The 25309-nt window shown below is 41.8% G+C and overlaps 1 protein-coding gene across 1 annotated transcript in view; it reads right to left on the bottom strand.

The window, feature by feature from the left end:
- LOC120054317 (KICSTOR complex protein SZT2-like) overlaps positions 1 to 25309 on the bottom strand; it is a 153516-nt gene that overhangs the window by 117426 nt on the left and 10781 nt on the right. The window contains exons 6-19 of the mRNA XM_039001731.1: positions 24942 to 24960; positions 22525 to 22625; positions 22198 to 22304; positions 21595 to 21805; positions 19536 to 19706; positions 14223 to 14454; positions 13870 to 13999; positions 13413 to 13558; positions 4617 to 4769; positions 2255 to 2369; positions 1670 to 1869; positions 1064 to 1300; positions 746 to 824; positions 353 to 441 (exon numbers count right to left, since the gene is read on the bottom strand). Coding sequence (XP_038857659.1) covers positions 353 to 441; positions 746 to 824; positions 1064 to 1300; positions 1670 to 1869; positions 2255 to 2369; positions 4617 to 4769; positions 13413 to 13558; positions 13870 to 13999; positions 14223 to 14454; positions 19536 to 19706; positions 21595 to 21805; positions 22198 to 22304; positions 22525 to 22625; positions 24942 to 24960 — 1990 coding nt within the window. The remainder of the gene's footprint in view (positions 1 to 352; positions 442 to 745; positions 825 to 1063; positions 1301 to 1669; positions 1870 to 2254; positions 2370 to 4616; positions 4770 to 13412; positions 13559 to 13869; positions 14000 to 14222; positions 14455 to 19535; positions 19707 to 21594; positions 21806 to 22197; positions 22305 to 22524; positions 22626 to 24941; positions 24961 to 25309) is intronic.

Here is a 25309-nt window from a genome sequence, read left to right as displayed (position 1 = left end):
AATAAAGGTTACAGTTGTTAAAAATAGTGTTCTCAAAGTGTTCTCATAAATAGTGTTCTCATAAATAAAAGTGTTCTCATAAATAAAAATAAGTGTTCTTATAAATAAAGGTTATAGTCCTTATAAAAGTAATAGTTCTCATAAATAAAAGTAATAGTTCTCATAAATAAAAGTGTTCTCAGAAACAAAAGTGTTCTTATAAAGTGTTCTTAGAAATAAAAGTAACTGTTCTTAGAAATGCAACTGTTGGATAATATATGAAGATAATGTTGGAGAACGTGTTGAAATTGTGGAACGTGTGGAATAAAGCAATAGAACCAGTGGCTAAATACTTAATAGAATTCAGTCTCACCTGTCCTTGGTAGAGGTGGAGTGAGGTGGAAACAGGATATACTGGACAATACAGGTGTGACTCTCTCCGTCCACCGCCTCTGGCATCCCCTACAGGCACAGCATCACAAGTCATTCTTACCATGAGATTTGTATAGGAATTCAATGCAAACACTGTGCAGTAAACTGTCTGGCCTCAATATGTCCAGATAAGAATATGTGTATGTGTGTGGCCTAATCTTTGCAGTGTTAATGTAGATAATGATACATGAGTTTTGTTTGGTTTAGATTGAACAATTTTACTTCATTCTGTAAAATGTGTGTACAAACTGTTCATATCGGCTTGAAGGACTGTTTTTGTAATGAGTTCAGTAAATACTTTGTCTCTAAGTGCCAGTCAGCATTCTACTCTCACCTTCATTGGCAGTTCAGTCACCATGTTGACTACGCCATCTCCACTGGCAGCAAAATGAAAGCCCTCAGAGAGGCGAATCCTGGAGGAACATCAAAACACACTTTCAGGTAACAAGTCACAAGACGTTAGTACCCCTAAGAACTTCCTAACAGCTCCCTGATATGACAATGATGACTTGTATCCATCAGGAAAGTATTTCTGTGTCATAAAGCATGCCAGCATATATATATATTCAGGTAAACGGGTGTAAAGCACATCAAAAACATTACATACATAGTGCATGATACAGGTAACATTAAATATGCCAGGGAGACTCACTCAGACAGCATGGACAGTATATGAGCCACAGCCTGCAGGGGAACGGTAGATCCAAGGCCGCCCTGCACCGTCCAGACCCAGCGCTGGTGGAGAAAGTAGCGCGAAAGAGACGCTAGGGTGGACGAGGCTGCGCGATTGGCTGCCATACTGAGGGGCGCGGTCATTCTGGGGAGCTGGGTGAAGTTCTCCATGTTCAGAATGAAGGGCATCCGGAAGTCTGACGGGAGCTTATCGTAGCTACAGGGGGAGATTGGACACTGTTAGATTCAGAGCACTCATAATGCAAACAAATCTGATGCTTTATGTCTCTTGACCTCAATAATTGTAATCTACAGTAAAAAGCGTGAAAGAAAACATAAATTGGAATCACTTAATTTTACAGTACAGAAACCAGATATTTCCTAAGAAATTACATTATAAAATGGTAATTACACAGCAATAAGTAAATCAATAAACTTGTTTGTTTCTTTGAAAACAGGACTGTAAATTGAAATGCTACCATCCAATTGCTTTGGTATGGCAAGTTAACCAGCATTATTTCAAATCAGTTGTGCCTGCTGGGTAACTTCCATGCTCAAGGCACAAATCTGAATACATTCCATTGACCTGATGAGCAGTTTCTCCAGAGGTTTGTTGAGGACAACCATACATGGCCGGTCAGACAACGCAGGTTTGGAAGTAGGGAGAGGAGGGGAATTGGAGCGGGAGGCGTGCCCCAGAATCTTCCTCTTGGGCGTAGCCTCCTTGTTCCGGATGCGCTGAGGGAAGCGAAGCCTCAGGATCTGCTCCCGCAACTCATCCACTATCTAGAAGATGGAGGGCAGAGAAAAGGTTGAGCTGAAGAATAGGATAGGTTAGTTCCCTCACAGACAGCTGTTTAGTTCACTTACCTTAATTAGCATTTCAGGAATTAGTCTAGCATCTTCAGCCATGAGTTAACAAACAACATTGACACAAATGGCAACAAAAGGTCATACCAACAGATGTCTGCAGCATTCTGAGAAAAAGGTGTCATGTTTTCACCAAGTGAGTGACATATTTTACTAGTCACACAAGTTTGTACTAAACACTTCTCTCTGCTTGTTAGTACCATATACAGTGAGGAGAAATAAGAACAGCTCGAGATTAAAAATATATCATCTATTCAAAAATTGTTAAAAGTATTTTTGGTGTGTAGACCATGTCCAGTACCTTGTTCCTGGTGTGGGCCAGGGTGCCGATAGGAAAGCCCAGCCTCAGAACCATACATGGGAGCTTGGAGATCAGACGCACCAGATAGAAGGAGTTGGGGGGCTGGTCAGAGGCACTGGGGACAGGACATTCATTAAAATCTTACTCAAGTCATGTACTGTATCTCAATCCTGACAAGTGTTTAAATAGAATGTTTTCTTTCAAATACTTTGTGCATGTGATTGAATATGCTTCAAGTGGTTTTGCCTTTGAGACTTTTCCATTGGTTCATTCAATCACAGTTTAAAAGGGATGAATTGAGATTTTAGCAATGAAGGAGTGAGACAGACCTAGGTTCAAATAGTATATATATTTCCTTTTAAATACTTAAAGGGCAACGAAGCCCTTTATCTATAGTGGGTTGCGAAAGTATTCACCCCCTTACCATTTTTCCTATTTTGTTGCCTTAACCTGGAACTAAAACAGATTTGTTGGGGGTTTGTATAATTTGATTTACACAACATGCCTACTACTTTGAAGATGCAAAATATGTTTTATTGTGAAACAAACAAGAAATAAGACCAAAAAAAACGGATTCCCCCCCCCCGAAAGTCAATACTTTGCAGAGCCACCTTTTGCAGCAATTACGGCTGAACGTCTCCTGGGGTATGTCTCTATAAGCTTGTCACTGGGATTTTTGCCCATTCTTCAAGGCAAAACTGTACCAGCTCCTTCAAGTTACTATTTTCTACATTGTAGAATAATAGTGAAGACATCAAAACTATGAAATAACAACTATGGAATCATGTAGTAAACAAAAAAAAGTGTTAAACTGAAAATATATTTTAGATTCTTCAAAGTAGCCACCCTTTGCCTTGATGACAGCTTTTCACACTCTCGGCATTCTCTCAACCAGCTTAATGAGGAATGCTTTTCCAGCACTCTTGAAGGAGTTCCCACATAGCCTGAGCACTTATTGGCTGCTTTTCCTTCACTCTGCAGTCCAACTCATCCCAAACCATCTCAATTCAGTTGAGGTCAGGTGATTGTGGAGGCCAGGTCATCTGATGCAGCACAACATCACTCTCGTTCTTGGTCAAATATCCCTTACACAACCTGGAGGTGTGTTGGGTCATTGTCCTGTTGAAACACAAATGATAGTCCCTCTAGGTGCAAACACAATAGGATGGCGTATCGCTGCAGAATGCTGTGGTAGCCATGCTGGTTAAGTGTGCCTTGAATTCTAAATAAATCACAGACAGGGTCACCAGCAAAGCACCCCCACACCATCATGCTTCACGGTGGGAACCACACATGCAGAGATCATCCATTCACCTACTCTGCGTTTCACAAACACATGGCGGTTGCAACCAAAAATCTAAAATTTGGACTCATCAGACCAAAGGACAGATTTCCAATGGTCTAATGTCCATTGCTCATGTTTCTTGGCCCAAGCAAGTCTCTTCTTCTTATTGATGTCCTTTAGTAGTGGTTTCTTTGCAGCAATTTGACCATGAAGGCCTGATGAGAGCCAGTTTCATCATAGACAGATGGTTTTTGCGACTGCACAAGAAACTTTCAAAGTTCTTGAAATGTTCCACATTGACTGACCTTCATGTCTTAAAGTAATGATGGACTGTCGTTTATCTTTGCTTATTTGAGCTGTTCTTGCCATAATATGGACTTGGTCTTTTACCAAATAGGGCTATCTTCTGTATACCACCCCTACCTTGTCACAAACGCATTAAGGAAAGAAATTCCACAAATTAACTTTAACAAGGCACACCTGTAAATTGAAATGCATTCCAGGTGACTACCTCATGAAGCTGGTGGTTGACAGAATGCCAAGAGTGTGCAAAGCTGTCATCAAGGCAAAGGGTGGGTACTTTGTTAAACAAATCAAAATATATTTTATATTTGAGATTCTTCACTTTTTTAGTTATTACATGATTCCATATGTGTTATTTCATAGTTTTGATGTCTTCAATATTATTCTACAATGTAGAAAATAGTACAAATAAAGAAAAACCCTTGAATGAGTAGGTGTGTCCAAACTTTGGACTGGTACTATAGATATTTCAAGGGTTGTACAGAAGTTAGTGGCAGTTTTGCGTGCCAATGCTGTAGATTCTCAGTCATTGCGCTAACGCTAGTTAGAAATTGCGCTAACGCTAGTTAGCAACTTCCTTCAAACTGCAAGCAGAGACATAAAAATAGTATCCATGAGTTTAGCCGACTCTGGGGAAGTAGCTAAAGATCTTTATTGCCAAAAACTTGACGTATCCCTTTAAGAATTTGAAAGAAAAGAATAATACTATTTGAACTCAGGTCTGTCTCATTCCACATTGTGAACTATTTACCATGAGTCTCTATTCCTCCTTACCTGTATATGAGCTTGACGTATGAGTATCCCTCCACCAGAACGAAGCTGCTCCAGTCCCTCAGTAGGGAGGTGAGGGCTGAGTGAGAGATACGACACTGGATGGTGCCAAACCGCCCGTTACTACCGGCAGTGTGAAGGTGCTTGGGCAAAGGCCTGCAGAGAGAAAAGACCACTTTGATACTGACTGTGAGAAAAAAAGGAAGGTAAAATCCCTACATATAGTATTCTACACTGAACAAACATACACTGCTCAAAAAAATAAAGGGAACACTTAAACAACACAATGTAACTCCAAGTCAATCACACTTCTGTGAAATCAAACTGTCCACTTAGGAAGCAACACTGATTGACAATAAATTTCACATGCTGTTGTGCAAATGGAATAGACAAAAGGTGGAAATTATAGGCAATTAGCAAGACACCCCCAATAAAGGAGTGATTCTGCAGGTGGTGACCACAGACCACCTCTCAGTTCCTATGCTTCCTGGCTGATGTTTTGGTCACTTTTGAATGCTGGCGGTGCTCTCACTCTAGTGGTAGCATGAGACGGAGTCTACAACCCACACAAGTGGCTCAGGTAGTGCAGCTCATCCAGGATGGCACATCAATGCGAGCTGTGGCAAGAAGGTTTGCTGTGTCTGTCAGCGTAGTGTCCAGAGCATGGAGGCGCTACCAGGAGACAGGCCAGTACATCAGGAGACGTGGAGGAGGCCGTAGGAGGGCAACAACCCAGCAGCAGGACCGCTACCTCCGCTTTTGTGCAAGGAGGAGCACTACCAGAGCCCTGCAAAATGACCTCCAGCAGGCCACCACACTGTGATGATGAATTTGAAGAACAAAGTTCAACAGCAGGTTGAAACAGTGTAAGACATGATCATTGTGGGTGTTGTTTCAAAGTCTAACGCAACAAAAGACAGCTTTTTCGCAGGTGATGATCAATTAAAAACTTGAATATGCATATTAGAGCTTATGCATAGGCTTATGAGCCCAAGCCCGATTTTTTTTTTTATGATTATGAATTAAAATTATGATTGTGCCGTTATGCAATATACAGTGCATTCGGAAAGTATTCAGACCCCTTCCCTTTTTCCACATTTTGTTACGTTACAAACTTATTCGAAAATTGATTAAAATTATTTTTTTCATCGTCAATCTATACACAATACCCCATAATGACAAAACAAAAACAGGTTTTTTATTTTTGAAGAAACACATGTACATATATTAAGTATTCAGACCCTTTACTCAGTAATTTGTTGAAGCACCTTTGGCAGCAATTACAGCCTCAAGTCTTCATGGGTATGACGCTACAAGCTTGGCACACCTGTATTTGGGGAGTTTCTCCCACTCTTCTCTGCAGATCTTCTCAAGCTTTGTCAGGTTGGATGGGGAGCGTCGCTGCACAGCTATTTTCAAGTCTCTCCAGAGATGTTCAAATCAGGTTCAAGTCCAGGCTCTGGCTGGGCCGCTCAAGGACATTCAAAGCCACTCCTGTGTTGTCTTGGCTGTGTGCTTAGGGTAATTGTCCTGTTGGAATGTGAACCTTCAACCCAGTCTGAGGTCCTATGCACTCTGGAGCAAGTTTTCATGAAGGATCTCTCTGTACTTTGCTGCGTTCATCTTTCCCTCGATCCTGAATAGTCTCCAAGTCCCTGCCACTGAAAAACATCCCCACAGCATGATGCTGCTACCACCACCACACTTTACCAGGTTTCCTCCAGATGTGACACTTGGCATTCAGGCCAAAGAGTTCAATCTTGGTTTCATCAGATCAGATAATCTGGTTTCTCATGGTCTGAGAGTCCTTTAGGTGCCTTCTGGCAAACTTCAAGCAGGCTGCCACTCTACAATAAAGGATTGATTGGTGGAATGCTGCAGAGATGGTTGTCCTTTTGGAAGGTTCTCCCATCTCCACAGAGGAACTCTGGACTTCTGTCAGAGTGACCATCGGGTTCTTGGTCACCTCCCTGACCAAGGCCCTTCTCCCCCGATTGCTCAGTTTGGCCGGGCGGCCAGCTTTAGGAAGAGTCTCGGTGGTTCAAAACATATTCCATTTAAGAATGATGGAGGCCACTGTGTTATTGGGGACCTTCAATGCTGCAGACGTTTTTTGGTACCCTTCATCAGATCTGTGCCTCGACGCAACCCTGTCTCGGAGCGGACGGACAATTCCTTTGACCTCATGGCTTGGTTTTTGCTCTGACATGCACTGTCAACTGTGAGACCTTATACAATCAAGTTGTAGAAACATCAAGGATGATCAATGGAAACAGGATGCACTTCGAGTCTCATAACAAAGGGTCTATTTATTTTTTCCCTGCAAAATAAAAGAAGAAAAAAAGTTTTTGCTTGGTCATTATTTGGTATGGTGTGTAGATTGATGAGCACATGTTTTATTTCATCAATTTTTGATCAAGACTATAACATGTCGAAAAAGGGAAGGGGCCTGAATACTTTCGGAATGCACTGTATTGCCTAAGGCATATTACACATGGCAGAAAAACATAGAAAAAACTGATTTAAGATGTCTTTGGTCTTAATTGGTCTAGCCTATACTCCAAAATTACACAAAGTCGAGTAATAGCCTTTGAGAGTGGACTGTATTATTATGCATACTGGATCGACTGGTTATCTTATGCTCCAAAATGTCTATCCATGAGTCTGGGAGAGAACGTACAGCCCTAGGTGATGCTGTTGGTTCATTGATTGTGCAGGGTGGCTTACAGTTAGTCTACAAATAGTGAATTGTATTTGAATATATATGTATATTGAATAGCCTAGTAATTGGGATTTAAAAAAATATTTTAATAAGCAATTGGGTGACATTACTTTTAGCTATACAGAATATCTAACCACCATGCGTTTCCATCTCCTCCTCTCTATCCTTTACTACTTTCTCGAGCGTGCAGACGGGCTGTCAACAGTTTAGGGAAATACACTACATGGCATCGAACATTTCATTCCAAAATCATGGGCATTAATATGGAGTTGGTCCCCCCTTTGCTACTATAAAAGCCTCCACTCTTCTGGGAAGGCATTCTACTAGCTGTTGGAACATTGCTGCGGGGACTTGTTTCCATTGAGCCACAAGAGCATTAGTGAGGTCGGCACTGATGTTAGGCGATTAGGCCAGGCTTGCAGTCAGCATTCCAATTCATCCCAAAGGTGTTCGATGGGGTTGAGGTCAGGGCTCTGTGCAGGCCAGTCAAGTTCTTCCACACCGATCAACAAACCATTTCTGTATGGACCTCACTTGGTGCACAGGGGCATTGTCAAGCTGAAACAGGAAAGGGCTTTCCCCAAACTGTTTCCACAAAGTTGGAAGCACAGAATAATCTAGAATGTCATTGCATGCTGTAACGTTAAGATTTCCCTTCACTGGAACTAAGGCGCCTAGCCCGAACCATGAAAAACAGCCATAGACTATTATTCCTCTCCACCAAACTTTACAGTTGGCACAATGCAGTCGGGCAGGTAGCGTTCTCCTGGCATCCGCCAAACCCAGATTCATCTGTCGGACTGCCAGATGGTGAAGCATATTTCATCACTCCAGAGATCGCGTTTCCACTGCTCCAGAATCTAATGGCGGCAAGCTTTACACCACTCCAGCCAATGCTTGGCATTGCGCATGGTGATCTTAGGCTTGTGTATGGCTGCTCTGCCGTTGAAACCCATTTCATGAAGCTCCCAACAAACAGTTCTTGTGCTGGCATTGCTTCCAGAGGCAGTTCAGAACTCTTTAGTGAGTCTTGCAACCGAGGACAGACTATTTTTACGCGCCGCGCACTTCAGCGCTCCGATTCTGTTAGCTTGTGTAGCCTACCACTTCGCGGCTGAGCCATTGTTGCTTCTAGACTTTTCCACTGCACAATAATAGTACTTACAGTTGACCGGGGCAGCTCTAGCAGGCCAGAAATGTGACAAACTGTCTTGTTGGAAAGGTGGCATCCTATAACGGTGCCATGTTAAAAGTCACTGAGCTCTTCGGTAAGGCCATTCTACTCCCAATGTTTGTCTAGGGAGATTGCATGGCTGTGTACTCGATTTTATACACCCGTCAGAAACGGATGTGGCTGAAATAGCCGAATTCACTCATTTGAAACGGGTGTCCACACACACTACATGGCCAAAAGTATGTTTCGTTGCGAAAACATGTTACTATCGATGTTCCTTAACAAATTTAAATTGTTGTCCCAAATTAAGGACTGGTAGCTGCATGAACAATGTTGGAGAGCCCATGGCATACATAGTTTGCGCGGAATATCACCTGTCGGGCAGCTAGAGCTAAACAGAACGGTGGGAAAGCGTGCGGGCTCAATTCGCTATTGGGGTGCATACAGAGGACGTGTCTTTTTTCCCCTGCCCCTGTTCCTGCCCCTGTTCCTGCCCATTTGATAATGGGCCATTCTAAATCTAAACTAATTTGACATATTAGTAAAGATTAAATTGAGAATAGTTTGATGGGTGAAAATATTATCACTTGAGAGAACAGCTATGCAGTCTGGGGCAAGGAACAGAGCACAAGCTTTTTTTGATACTTTCTCAAATCATCAATAGTCTATAGTCACATCATGCAGGCCATATATGTTTTGATTTCTAAGACATTCTAAGGTTTGTATCATTCACAACTGAAGTTGCCAAATAACTCTACATCTAGCATATAGGACATGTTTCAAAATGTTCATATGCACACTTGCTCTGTAATGGGAAAAATATCCTATTTTATTCAGCTAAGTACAATTATATTATTCTTACTATAAAATAAAATGTCACAGGACTCATACATATAAGCATATCTTGTGAGCTAAATGAACAAGTCTACAGCAGGGATCATCGACTAGATTCAGGCGCGGGACAAGTTTAACTTGAGTGGATGGTCGGGGGACCGGAACATAATTACAAATCATTTGTAGACTGCAAATTGACCGCAAGAAGCCCAAACAGATAGAAAATGTAAAATAATAACTGGGCCGCCAGTTGGGGAACTCTGGCCTATGGCATGGCGCATAGCAATAAATAATGGATTTATTGTGATGGTATGTATATTAAACTGATTTATTCAACTTTTTAAATGTAGATGATCCAAAAGGTGCGCATTAATGGCTTGTATGTGGGTAGGCCTGGAGATGCTAAGCATGACAATAACTTCTGACAAAATTCTATGACCGCCACAGCCCTAGACACAGAGAACATGATTTTTATTTTAAAGGTAGGGGTGTGGATCAGAAAACCAGTCAGTATCTGGTGCTACCACCATTTGCCTCATGCAGTGTGACATAGACATAACTCTTCGCATAGAGTTGATCAGGCTGTGGATTGTGGCCTGTGGAATGTTGTCCCATTCAATGGCTGTGAAGTTGCTGGATATTGGCGGAAACTGGAACACGCTGTCGTACACATCACTCAAGAGCATCCCATACATGATCAACGTCTGGTGAGTATGCAGGCCATGGAAGAACTGGCACATTTTCAGCTTCCAGGAACTGTGTAGATCCTTGCGACATGGCGCTGTGCATTATCATGCTGAAGCATGAGGGGATGGCAGTGGATGTATGGCACGACAATGATTCTCAGGATCTCGTCACGGTATCTCTGTGCATTCAAATTGCCATCGATAAAATGCAATTGTGTTCGTTGACCGTAGCTTATGCCTGCCCATACCATAACCCCACCACAACCATGGGGCACTCTGTTCACAACGTTGACATCAGCAAACCGCTCGCCCACACAACGCCATACATGCTGTCTGCCATCATCTGCCCGGTACAGTTGAAACAGGGATTCATCTGTGAAGTGCACACTTCTCCAGTGTGCTAGTGACCACTGAAGGTGAGCATTTGCCAACTGAAGTCATTTACAACCCCAAACTACAGTCAGGTCAAGACCCTGGTGAGGATGATGAGGACACAGATGAGCTTCCTTGAGACGGTTTCTGACAGTTTGTGCAGAAGTTCTTCGCTTGTACAAACCCACAGTTTCATCAGCTGTCCAGGTGGCTGGTCTCAGATGATCCCGCAGGTGAAAAAGACAGATGTGGAGGTCCTGGGCTGGCGTGGGTACACGTGATCTGCGGTTGTGAGGCTGGTTGGACGTACTGTCAAATTCTTTAAAACGATGTTGGAGGCGGCTTATGGTAGAGAAATTAACATTAAATTATCTGGCAACAGGGATGTAAAAAAAATTGTGCACAACATTTGAGAGAAATACGTTTTTTTTGCGTATGGAACATTTCTGGGATCTTTTATTTTATCTCATGAAACCAACACTTTATATATTGCGATTATATTTTTGTTCAGTATTTTTTATTTTACCTTTATTTAACTAGGCAAGTCAGTTAAGAACAAATTCTTATTTTCAATGACGGCCTAGGAACAGTGGGTTAACTGCCTTGTTCAGGGGCAGAACAACAGATTTGTACCTTGTCAGCTCGGGGATTCGATCTTGCAACCTTTCGGTTACTAGTCCAATGCTCTAACCACTAGGCTACGCTGCTGCCCACAGTGGTTCCTCCTTTAAAAGTTGCAGCGTACCGCGGCGCAGCTTGCATGGTGCCGCAGAATTCTATGGCACGTATTTCAGTTTGAACCACCGGTACCATTAAAGCTAGTTAGTGCTAGTTTGACCACCAGAGGGCATCTTTGAGAAGCATTGGAAAGCCTTCAATAATGTCTGCACTAGAGAATGTGGGCATGCGGGAGACCAGGGTTCAATTCCCCGACGGGGAGGAAGGAGTAGGCTGTCCTTGTAAATAGTAAATAAGAATTTCTTCTTAACTGATTCCATATGTGTTAATTCATAGTTGTGATATCTTTACTATTATTTTATAATGTAGAAAATAGTAAAAAAAAAAATATATAAAAAAAAAACTGGAATGAGTAGGTGTGTCCAAACTATTGACTGGTAGTTGGTTAATTAATTTGATAAATATTATGGTGTTTCTATTCCAAGAAAAAACAAAAAACCTCAGTTTGTGCTAGGATGGAAGGAAAAACATAGCGCTGTACAACTTGACGGTCGGGTGTACAGTACTAGGCTATATAGTTAAAGAATCCAGTGTCCTGCGGGCACACGGGAGACAATTCCCAGATGGGGAGGAAGGAGTAGGCTGTCCTTGTAAATAAGAATGTGTTCTTAACTGACTTGCCTAGTTAAATAAAGGTTTCACTAAGAGCATAACATTTCTACACCCTAATTTTCAAATTCTAGTCTAACCAATACCCAAACTGAGATTCAGTGAAAATAAAAATCTCATTGAATTATCAAGACCAGTCCCCATGCTTGTATCAGAGCAGCGCGAAGCGGTGCTAAAATAGTCGTAGGCTATTACTTCAAATCCTATTGCTTCTAACTTCAATATGCTCTTTAAATAAATAAGACCTACACCACTATTAACAGCACATTACTCAACACTAGTGAGGCCCATGTCGCTTACGGTAGGCCTACAGTATATCAAAAAGTATGACGTGACTCTCTGCCAATAATTAAATACAGAGGATTGGAGGATATTTCTGTAATTCAGTGATATTTATTGCCATATTAATTTGTTATGGATCCATAACTAAACAAACATCTGCATTTTGAAAGAGTATTTTTATCATTATTTTATTAATGAAAGCATAAAGATGCCATTATTAGTTACATTGTTTCAGTTTGAACATGCAGACTGGCACTAAGAACAGAACAGCGGGAACGTTTCCCTAGTCAGCTCCATTATTAGTGCAATGCCACTTAAAGTTTTGCCAGTGTGGCGGGGTGGGGGTCCTCCCCCTCCCCATGGGCTAGGTCGCTCTTCTGCGCGCGGCTCTGCGGTCCATCCCATGCCCCCTGCTCTCATGCCTTGAACCTTGCGCGCTTTCAGTGGATACAGCTGGAGAACTGCAAGGCAGTCCCATTGTGCGCCACTCGGGATCCATGACCAATATGTATTGTCTTGTTAATAATATATCTGAGAATATCCAAAGGGCTTTTATATAATTCTAAATTAATAATAATAATAACAACGTCTTTGTTTAAAAAATAACAATATTTTGGAGATGATTTCATTTTCAAACTTAAAATGAGTGAGAAAAAGGCTATTCTTGAACATGCGGTGAGACATTGTTACTAATTTGTAAATAAAGCCAGTTTGTTATTTAGAATTATTGATTTCTGTTTTTAGAGGGAGAAAATACAAAAACCTAGTCATCTCATGGGTCTCCCAGTCGAGGCCGGCACAGGTATTGAACCAGCATCTGTAGCAACACAGCTTGCACTGCTATGCAGTGTCTTAGACCGTTGTTCCACTCAGGCGCTGTACAATGTGACCGGTTGGCAGTGGCCTACAGTACTACAGTAAGAGCAAGATAATCCTAACAAAATAGAATAATAAAAACCTTAGTGTAACAACAGTTTTAGTAAGTAATACTGAAGTCTGCACAATTATCAGTTTCTATTTAGGTCGCCCATTAATTGTCAGTTAGAGACACAGTAGGACCCAAAATCATAATCAGTGCTCTAACTCCCCCTTGCGCTGGTCTGGAGCAATGAAGTGGTGACGCAGGGTACCGTACTAAACCACAAATTACCTCTAAGTATCGCAGCATGATCACAAAACTTTTAGTGGAGCAACCACTATACAATGGTTGGTGCGTAGACCTGAAACAGTCAGTAGCGGAACAAGAGAAGGTCCACAGTTCTCTCTCTCTACTATTGACTGGGAGAGGACTGTAAAGACTGCTCCCAGCGATGATATTGATAAATTGACAACTCTATTGAAATCTAAAAAAAAAGGTACAATAACTGTAAGGCATCTCTCACATGTCGTGCTCCAGGATGATGGTGATGCGGTGCATGTGAAGCCATCTCTGCCAGAAGTGTGCATCCATGAACAGGATGGGCTTCCAGTATGAGGCAAACTGGGACTGGGAGGAGTCTTTAGAGCAACTGTGCTGTAGGGAGAGAACCTGGAGGACAAAACAGGGCTCTAGTCAAAAGTAGTGCACTATGTAGGGAATAGGGTGGCATTTGGGATACAGGCTGTGACTATGTGTCCTGAGGTAAATAGAGACGGTGTGGCTTGTGACAACACAGTACAGAAAATCACGATGACAATATTTGCAAGTAAAACATTCAAAATAGCCTCTATTTGCTGAATCAATGTTACTTAGAGCAGGCAGAGTACCTCCAAACTGGTAAAATAAAGGCTAAATAAACAAACTAGGCTCAGTCCCTAATGGTGAAAATACATTGTATGAAAGCCAGACAGAGTAGATACCGGCATGGTGGATCCAGGGGGGATGTAGAAGAGAGGAACTCCGTTCTTGGTGCTCTCAGGTATGGTGTAATTCTCTGGGAGAGAGTTAAAGGACTGCAAGTGGACCAGCATCTGATCCGTCTGGTTTATACTACAGAGGGCAGAATAACATGGGTGTTAACAAGAGAAATGCACAGTATACGCTCACAAAATTGTTTGAAGCAAGGCACTTTAAACAACCCTCTATCCTGAGGTACTACTCCGTGGCTGACCCTGTACCTCTCAACGTGTGTAGTTGAGGGTTGAGATAAGCAGAAGACAAATCTCATTTCTCACACTCACAAAATTGCCAATAGAGTATCTATTCTATTGACCTCTGCAGTGTGTTCCAAAATCGTCGTATGACAGAGGTGCGGTATGGAGAGGTGATGGGTTTCCTCAGAGTACAGCTGATATCATGGAGGATGTCGTAGCTTCCCTCCATGGTGACCTCTACCCAGGTGGTCCTCTTGACAGGGTCCAGGGGCCACTGGGCCACCGCTAGGTACTCTATTTGCATGTTGTGTTTCCATAGCAACACCAGCTTCACCTCCAGCTGGGTCCCACCTAGTGGGAAAGGGAGCAGAACAGACACTGAAACACAGCATTTATAGAAATGTATACAGTTAGTCTGGAAGACTGGGCCTAGTGAATGCTTCTGCAGTAAAACAGATCTATATGGAGGGTTTTACGTGAATAGTAGATAACTTGAGGTTACTTGGGGCTGGATAGTATAGGGGTTTTCAAACTTTTTAACATCAAGGACCCCCAAATGTTATGAGCCCCTGGGTGAGGACCCCTACTAAAAAATATATATATTTTCGCAAGCTGCCAATTAAGTTCCTGAGAGCAACATGCACAATGACTACCAGCGGTATTCCTACTACACATTTTGCCCTCAATCAAACTTCATTTACATAGCACATTGCAAACATGAATGCAACGCAAAGCGCTTTACAGGGAAAAAAATACTTAAAAACAATGAAAAAAGAAGAAATATTTACTACTACACAAACATAAGAGGTTACAAAAACTAAAGAATAACAAAAATAGAAAGACTCAAAAAGGACCATAAGGTTAAGGAAAGTTAAAAAGGTGTTTTCAGCATGTCTGATATGTATTGGGGTGCACAATAGTGGATTGATTTAAAAACCAATAGAATAAACTTCAAATGAATTCTAAAACTCACAGGCAGTCAGTGCTCTCCATCTGGTCTTGGTCAGTACCTGAGCTGCAGCATTCTATATGTTTTGTAGTTGACCAATGGCATGCTTTATTAGACAGGACAAGACAGCATTACAGTAGTCAAGCGTGCTTATAATAAAAGCATGGATGAGTATCAGCCTGAGACAGAAACGTCCACATGTTGGCAATGCTCCTCAGGTGGTAAAAAGCCATTTTGGTTCGAAATTGAGTTCAGAATCTAAAATGACACCAAGGTGTTTAACCTTTATTGACCATTAATTAAAATGTGCGGACAGATTCTCTCTGTGCTTTGGCTCCAATAATAAGTACCTCGGTCTTGTCTTGATTTAGCTGGAGGCCATCCAAGTATTTCAATCACTAATACAGTCAAATAATGTATCTGTGAACCTAAACTCCTCTGGTGACTCAGAAATGTAAAGTTGTGTATCGTCTACATAGCAGTGAAAATCAATGCTGTGCTTTCTGATAACACTACCAAGGGGTAACATTTATAAATGAAACAGTACCGGACCCAAAATCGAACCTTGTGGAAAGCCACTTGTGATATCTATTTTCTCTGAGCTATGTTCACCAAGGGTGACAAAACTATTGACCGGTTAAATAGGTCCTAAACAAATTTAGAACAGGACCGGAAAGGTCAACCCATCTCTCCAGTCTGTCCAGAAGGACATCATGGTCAACAGTGTCGAATGCAGCACTTAAATCCAAGAGTTTGGCATCTGTTGGCTCGAAGATAATTTACCACTTTAACATCTGTGATGAGGTGTGCATGAAAATCAGATCGGAATTTTCAGAAATACAGTTGGCACATCCCCAAAAATATTTTAGATGTTTGAAAAACAGTTTCTCCCAAATTTTTCTGAAGTATGGAAGATTAGAGATTGGTCGAAAATTGCTAATGCTGAAGAATCTATATTATTCTTAGTGCAGTGAGGAAAGTGCCTGTAAACAGGGAGTGGTTAACAATAGCTTACACTTCTTCAGATATGCAAGTAACTGTTTTGAAGAAGTTGGTGGGGATAGGATTGAGAAGGCAGGTAGAAGGCTTAAGTTGTGATATCACTTTCCTGAGCATGTCTGTATCAACTAGGGAAAATAACTCCATAGTGCCTTTGCATGGAAGGCTACGGAACATATCAAACTTCTCATCAGGTCTTGCTTGACTGACACCTAGCCTAATGTTTGTTATCTTATCTCTGAAAAATATGCTGCAAACTCATCACATTTAGATGAGGTTTGCGGGGGTAGGATTTATCAGGCCATCAATGGTCGAGAAGAGCACTCTCAAAATATTCTGACTTGTTACATTTGCTGCCTCAGAATATCATAATGGACCTGCAACTTCCGCTCTGCCTTTCTGCAATTTATTTATTTCCTCACTACTCCAAGGGGCGCTCCGTTTGGATGTGGCTTTTTCAACTTTGTGCTCAGTAAGGAGGTCATTCACGAGAAAGGTTTTACCAGTGATTGCTCTAACATTTAAAAGCACCATATTAAATTACTGTGTGCCACTCTGCCCCTGGGGCATCTGCCTCGAGGTAACCAATGGAATAACAACCAAATTATTAATGTTGCAACCACATCTTTGGACAGTCTTCAATCTATCAGAATGGTAGGATATGACAGTTTGTATAAACTCACTAGAAGCCAGAGTTAGAGATACATAAATGAAGTTACTCACAATAACCATAGTGCCATTTCTACAGGAGTTGATATGATTTCCAAGTCCTCTGTTGCTTATTCTGACAGGGAGAACTGGAGCACTACCAGACCATAAGTAAGATTCAGTTTGCCTGGGCTACAGCAAAGTCGTTGTACTTAGAAAGCAGGTTATCGTTTTCTCACAGCCGAGCGAGCAGCCAGGAGGACCTATTCCCTAAGCTGCTTGATGGTGGTGCATTTAGGGAAGACAAATCCCTGTCCATTTTTCAGTTCCAGCTTATCTTCATCTTGTGATTGTGTGGAAAGAATCTCACACCTAAAGCATTTGTGCCCAGCCGTGGATAAAAACACCGGTGGGCTAGCACTGCTAGCATTAGCCTGCTCCGTTTTCATGACGGCTGGCAGCTAACTACTACTTAACATTATCATGACGTTGTATGAGGTTTATGATCCCCATAAATACAATATTTCTGTAATCCAACCAGTTGAAAGTGTCCGTTGGTACTTAAAGAATATGATGTCAGATCAATTGGTGTCTGGGACATTATATCTGATAGAACGACATAAATTATATATCTTGGAAAGTCTACACATTCTAGTTATCAGATTCACATGGAATTGTTGTGCAATTTAAATGTTTAAATATGAAACTGTTTGTGAAAAGATGAAATGTAATTTTAGCTTCTAAATGAGAGAATTGTTTTCATAAGTAAACTACGCTCACTCAGCCACTCCCAAGTGAACAGACATTGGTTGAGAACTATGAAACACGCCCTTCCCTCCCCCAATACAAAATCCCGTTGATGGAAGTCAACCTTAGTTCCCGACGACATGAGGACTGGTGTCCATTTCAACGTGGAGGTGACGATCACCACGCTGGAAGGATGAATTTCAACCAGAGCAGCCAGAACACAGCACGAGCTGAATATGGCAACTTGGTATGAACTTTGAACTCTTATTCATTAAAGAAGTGATACATCCTAGGCGTTGAGTTATCAGCTGCGGCTATAAACGTACGTGGCCTAGGAAAGGACAGACAATCCTATGAGAAGACAGGGTACTTCAACGTATCTGCTCTACAACAATACGACCAGAAATATTCTACAAAGGACAAGGGCGATCTCTGCTGGGCAAACCAGTCTTCCATCTTCGACCCATCTATCGAAGCTTAGCTCAGTGTAAATATATATTTTGCATTTTCCGAATGGGCGGTTATTAGAATGCATAAGATTCTGTATTTATGGTAGCATAGCTTCTCAAGGTCCGATAGAGACCCAATCCCCTTTGTCCCTCAGTCTTCCCGCGCCTTCATTCAAACCCAGCCCCCTTTGTGTAACCAGCCATCATATTGTGTTTTCTTATATGACATGATTAGTAATCGATGTATGATCCATCCTGTTTATATGTAATTCTATGTGATTATTTAGGTATTTAGTAAATAAATAAGCCAATTTTTGTATTGCTGATTCAACTTGTTAGCCAGGCTTCGTGAAGATAACCAAGAATTTTACGACTTTCAGATGAGTATGAATAAGGTGACGATTAATAATTGACTGCTATTGATATAAAAGATCTTCAGATCTTTAAGAGTTTATTCGGAAGACAGCAGCTCTATAAAACACTCTTCCGTGGTGCCCCAGGTTATTGACAAGTTCGTTTTTGCATGGTTTAACTCAATCACATAATCAATCAAACGTTAGGTAATCAATTTGATAAAATAGCCTGTCATATAATTTAAAATCAGTCAGAGACACGACAACAGGAATTTGGAACACAAACCTGCGTTCCCAGCCGTAAAAAGGCTAACCGCGTCGCGGAAACAGTAACAATAAAAACTTTAGCTATGATTAAAAACAATTTAATAAAAACAACAAACCAAGTGTAGACAGTACACTGTTCTGTTGTGCGAGAGTCAAATAGCTAGACTGTTTTTTTTCTATTAAACTCAATACTAGTATTGTTTTCAATTTCGTAAAGCAGTTTGTGTCTCTTAACCAGGACTCGACCTCAGGTAGCCTGATGACTGGTGGTTACAGGGAAGCAAGAGAGTCACTTGTGCGATGTGTAGCCTGTGATCGGAGGCAGAGCGGAGCCTGCCTGCCCACAATCATCGCTTTCTCCCCTGCAGCTCACCAGCTGGCGTAGGCTGTGTGTGCGGGAGGGGGAATCCTTCGCACTGCTAGAGAACAGAACCCTCGCTGGTCTGCGCACCCAGTGCTGCTAATATTCTGCTTATCATAGCAGCCTATCCAGTCCAAGTCACGAGAAAGCGAGTCCGAGTTACCAATGGTCGAGCCCAAGTTGAGTCAAAAGTCATGAGTTCAGAACTCGAGCACTACAACACTGGCTCAAAGTACCTCACCAGTGCCACACAGTACCTCAAAAAGGTACACTCTTAAACCAGTGATAACTCAAAGCCACCATCTAGCATCCACATCACTGCAACTGTTTTACTGCATAAGCATCTGCAACCCTAAAGGTCTACAATCCAACTCCGACCCTAAAGGTCTACTATCCAGCCCCGACCCTAAAGGTCTACTATCCAGCCCCGACCCTAAAGTCATTATAACTATAGAACATTTGTTTGGTAAAAGAATAAGACCTATTAAAAATGGATGACTCGTGACTCTACCATTGTTGACTCAGACTAAGACTCTACCTTCAGCCATAGTGACTCGTGACTGGACTCGGACTTGGGCACAGGGGACTCGACCTCAAGGTGTAGTGACGCGACTACAGTACTGCTGTGAGGTAATGTGACTGGTCAGAGAGTCCTGTACCTTTGGTAAGGTTGATCTCCCTGATGGTGTATCCCTCTCTCAGTCTGACCGACACCACACTGACCAGATGGGCGTGCACCTCCTTCTCTGTGTGCTTCTTCCTCCTCATCACTAATGCAGGGTTCCCACGGGCTGACACCAGGTGCTCATTGAACAGCTTGTGCTGAGACACTGTGAAGCACACATACAAATAAATAATAATTGAATTCATTAATTCATGCATGCATTAATTCACAGTGTTAAAGAAACAGCAACAAGAAGGCCCTGACGTGTGATTCAATATACAGTAGCTTATACTATTATTGAGAAGCAAGGTAAAGAAAGTACTATTATCAAAATCATGTGTTTTCACTTCCCCTGTTGCAATATCGACTGTGACAAACTTTGCTCAACCAAAACTCTGGTACCTCTCACTTTGAAAAGCATCAGAAACAGACAAAAAGACAACCAATTTTATCTTGTCTAGGTGTCTAGCCAGCCATTAAAGCCTGTTCTTTCATCAGCATCTCTTTATGTTAAACCTCACATTATAAAGATTGACTTCTATTCAGAGAGCAGCCAGACATCTCTGCGGGTGTATCATGATTCACACAGATAATGATGGGGTGTTTGGAAATGACAAGAGAATCATACAAAAGCCACTGTGTTTGGACTGTCACAGAGAGCGCTAAGGAGTTCAATCAAGAACACTATCTATAAAATAACTTCTTTCAGCCTAAATTGCACTCTGATGGGGATTGGGTACACAGCAGACGACAGCCAACTAATGATCATAGATATGTCCCGGAAACTAAATAAAGAGAACAAATAATGTCCTCAGCTCTCAATTTTTCTGTTGATTTGTGTGTATGCAGAAAAACAGACAAAATATACTTAAGTATCAAAAGTGTATGTAATTTATAAAATATACTTAAGTATTGAAAGTAAAAGTATAAATCATTTCAAATTCCCTATATTAAACAAACTAGATGGCACCATTTTCGGATAACCAGGGGCACACTCCAACACTCAGACATAATTTACAAAAGATGCAGTGTTTAATGAGTCCCCCAGATCAGAGGCAATAGGGATGACCAAGGATATTCACTTGATAAATGCATGAATTGGACAATTTTCCTGTCCTGCTAGCCATTCAAATTGTAATGAGTACTTTTGAGTGTCAGGGGAAATGTATTGAGTAAAAAGTATGTTCTTTTCTTTAGGGGTGTTATTTTCTTCAGGGATGTAGTGAAGTAAAAGTAGTCAAAAAGATAAATAGTAAAGTACAGATAACCCCAAAAACGACTGAAGTAGTACTTTAAAGTAATTTTACTTAATGTATATTTAAGTTATATTTATTTTAAGTTATTCATTAAAGTTAAGAGAATTTTACATTCAAGAATTGTAACATTAAAATTACATTTAGACTGTAAAATATGTCCTTTAGCACATTTCTTATAGAGGGTATCAGTCTTGCATCAAATAGTGAATTCCACTGTATGCAGAGTGTTGCATGAATGTCTGCACAGCGTTATATTTTCACAGCTCACTGTCAGTAAATATCGTACAGTAAATATTGGACTACAAGAGAGTTGCAAGCCTGCAAAGGTAGAGTTATTTAAAGCTTTGAACGGGTCGATTGGGTTCTGGAGGTGTATGGTTACAGCAATTGCGCAAGGATGGTGTGGCCTGTGGTGGTTGGCCCAAAGTGATATCTTTCATGGGGCCCAAAATCCCTGGCGGCAGCCCTGTTTGCACCACTGGATTAGCGTAGTCATAGCGCAATCTGTAGTTGATAATCAGTGACCACTAAGTGGATGTCACCAACTAAAGTATTCAAATGACTTATGTTTAACTTCCGACATAATGCCGGCATAACAATGTGACAAGGGTAATGACATGCCTGTATTATCATGATGTGCTGTGCAATTTAAAAGCTAATGGTGGGATATGAAAAAAAATCTGAAAATATGAAAGTGATCTACTCAAATCCTGTTTTGGCTCAGGATATTGAGCCAAACTGTAATGGCAAACAGTGAAAAAGTTTTAACAAATAAAAAAATACCATACTCTTTCTTACCACAGTAGTACTCAGGGTTCATGGACTCGCTGGTCTTGAGGAAAGAGTATGTGAGGAAGGCGTTGTGGTAGGTGTTCATGTCCTGACTGGCCAGGTCAGGCTCAGGACAGCTAGACAGGTAGGAGCCAAAGGTCGCCAAGGAGATGAACTTCATCAGCTCAACGTTAGGGATGTACCCAAAACTACAGTCGTATGAGTAGGCCCCGCCCACCTGACAACAGAGAACGAAAACAAAATATGAAACCAACCACAACTATAGATTATCTACAATATGTAAAGATTTATTCAGAACCATCTTTGATTACAAAAATAGTGTTACTGAATGAGAGATAGACAGTATTTAGTAGTTGGATTCTCTGAAGGGCAGTTGCCTGCTGGCCTAAAATCCAAACTGAATCCATGCTGAGTTTCACTTTGTTAAACAGAGCATGGACTCAGTTTGGATTCCAGGCTCGTTGTCTGCCTCAGTTGAGAAGAAACAATAATCCACAGTAAACAGCAGCTCTCATGGTGTGTCCGTATGTTGTAATGTACACTGAATATACACAGCAGTTTGACCCAAAGGTAAAATAAAATAAAATATGTTGTGGCATGTTTCAGTACCTGAATGAAGGAGCAGGTGATGGTTCCACTCCTGAGCTGGTTCAGAAGGGTCTCACACACAGCCACGTCAGGCACACTGGTCACCCCATCTGTAATTATGATTACACCTGGAGAAGTTTGATTGAGAGTTTGGTTTAATGGGTTACAACAAAACAGGATCAGCTCGGGTTAAGGCAGGTAAAACTGACTGAAACAAATGGCATTCTTCCCTAGGGAGCAGTGGTAAAAAGCTAGGCTTTCAAAGACAAATAGGCACAGTGTGGAAAACCAACCTTGATTTTTCGATTGAACAGAGAAATGCAGTAAGTATGGACGGTCTAAACCAACCTGCGATGGAGTTGGGGGGCAACAGCTGTAGAGCTAGGATGCCCTGTCGCACCATGCTGACCAGCCCTACGTCTGCAGTCACCATGGAAACGCCATGTTTCCTCACAGGCACCTCCTCCATGATCATGTCACTGCCGAACCCAGGGCACGTGATTGGCCCATCAAACTATGAGAGAGAAAATGAATGTTCAACTGAGATCAACCTGAATATGGAGGGGGGGGGTATCCGGGGAGCTCTGAGATACCAGAACACATTGAGAGAAAAAAAAAAAAAGTCAAACAACATAGCAGCACAACAGACAGAGTAAAGAGCCAAGTAGCCTACTATCTATGGTGGTGAAACAGACAGCACTCTCCAAGGTGCTGATTAATTCAAAGCATTTTTGCCCACATACTTGAGTATAGCTGCAGGGCTTACACAAGTCCGAATTTCTTATAGCCTAATTGTCTAGACATCAATGTACAGCAACGTTTTTAGACATCACTGCAGAACACCCGCCATATACACACATAGTCAGCTGTGGGGCTTACCAGACATCATGTAGCAGTAGAACAAATATCACAATATCGGAAGATAACTTCAAATCAAATAAATCAATATAGGCTACAGCAGAACACACAAGAATATATAGGCTTCCTGCCTATGTGATAATATGATGCACATATTCACATTAACCTCCCACAATGACTATCCCCGTATCAAGTCCACTTAACTCCTGACAGTCAATTTCTTGCTCAAAGCTATGAGCGGTCCTGTTGCTGTGATGTTTAGCCTCCTAAGGCGGTTGGGAAGATAAAAATTGTCTGTAGAGTAACTATAACCTGGGTGTCCTTGTCTACAAGGCTTGCTGACACCAAATGCGCCTTGGTTCAAGCATGTTCAAAAACCTTTTTTCTGAAGGCTCTTTTTTTTTGCTTTTTTACAACTGAGGCAGAGGATGTAACTGTACATTCCACCCACTCTCTTGCTAGTTTAAATCCGTGTGGCAGGATAGGATGATTACACAGAAGGATCACCACACTTTTACATGATGATGGGGCAGGAGAAATAACGAGGAGCCAACTTAATTTAACAGTACCTCTTGCGGCATTATTTATTAATTGTTTCACTGTTCGCACTACAAACATTTGGAAAAAAGCGAACAGGGCCTCAAGAGTGGCGCAGCAGTCTAAGGCACTGCATCGCAGTGCTTGAGGCGTCACTACAGACCCGGGTTTGATCCCATGCTGTGTTGCAGCCGGCCGTGACCGGGAGACCCATGAGGCGATGCAAAATTGGCCCAGAGTTGTCCGGGTAAGGTTTAGCCGGCCAGGATGTCCTTGTCCCAACGGACTCCTTGTGGCCGGCCGGGCGCATGCACGCTGACTTCGGTCGCCAGTTGTATGGTGTTCCTCTGACACATTGGTGCGGCTGGCATCCGGGTTAGGCAAGCAGTGTCAAAAAGCGGCTTGCCAGGGTTGTGTTTTGACTTTCACCTCTAACGAAGTCCATATGGGAGTTGCAGCGATGAGACAAGACTAACTACCAATTGGATATCACGAAATTGAGGAGAAAAATGGGCAAAAAGTAAAAAATAAATAAAATATATGTATTTGCAAACAGTGAAATAATTTATAAATAATGCCGCGAGAGGTACCGGATCCGAGAAAGGTGTCTGAATGAACAAAGTCAACTCAGAGAGGTCCCGGATCTGGTTCTAGCAGGATCCGGCTCAAATTAAGCACTGCTTAATACCCCATAACGACAAAGTCAAAACATATTTTTAGGAATGTTTGCAAATTTATTGAAAATTTTATTCAGAAATATCTAATTTACATAAGTATTCACACCCGAGTGAATACTTTGTAGAAGCACCTCTGGCAGCGATTACAGCTGTGAGTCTTTCTGGGTAAGTCTCTAACCTGGATTGTGCAATATTTGCCTATTTATTTATTTTTTTATTCTTCAACCTCTCAAATTAGTTGTTGATCATTGCTAGACAACCATGTCAAGGTTTTGCCATAGATGTAAGTCAAAACTGAAAGTCGGCATCTTGGTAAGCAACTCCAGTGTAGATGTGGCCTTGTGTTTAGATTATTGTCCTGGTAAAAGGTGAATTCATCTCCCAGTGTCAGATGGAAAGCAGACTGAACCAGGTTTTCCTCTAGGATTTTCTCCTTTGCTTTAGCATACCTGTTAAAGCAGCCAGCTGATTCTAGCCATCCCTTCTGGTTAGTTCTAGCCGGGCAGCTTAGGCTCCCATTCAGAGGACCCCCACTTTTGTCAGTGTCTTATTGGTCAAGGTCACGCCAAATACTTATCACCACATCTCGTTCAGCCCATCAGTGGCCTTGATTCCCGGGACTTCAGTTTCAGTTAGTCTATGACACAGCATGCTGTGTGGTCAAAAACATGCTTTCCCCATCCTGATGAGCACTTCCCCAGTTTCCCTCCTGCTGAACTTTTTCTCCTGTGGACTTAATCCCTGTATGTCTGATGTTTAATTGTGCGTGCATCTAAACAACCACATAGTTAATGTCAGTTCTCACTGTATATGATTCTCAGTTATCTGAACCATGAGTGGTCAGATGTGTGTGTGTGTGTGAGGACATCTTCTTCCATTAAACTTCCCTTAAACTGGACATCCACCTAATCCTTGTTCTGACCTGACATTCTGTAGTGGTTACTATCGGTCTTAAGCTAGCACCTAAGGTTTCTTATTACATTCATGGTCTTTCAATTCTCTACAACCCTACCCCTGTTTTTCAAGACCCATAACATGATGCAGCCACCACTATGCTTGAA

Source organism: Salvelinus namaycush, chromosome 10 (assembly GCF_016432855.1).
Source record: "Salvelinus namaycush isolate Seneca chromosome 10, SaNama_1.0, whole genome shotgun sequence".
In the NCBI taxonomy this organism is placed as follows: Eukaryota; Metazoa; Chordata; class Actinopteri; order Salmoniformes; family Salmonidae; genus Salvelinus; species Salvelinus namaycush.
Note: the sequence above shows the minus strand (reverse complement) of the source record. Positions and strands in the feature narration are given on the sequence as shown.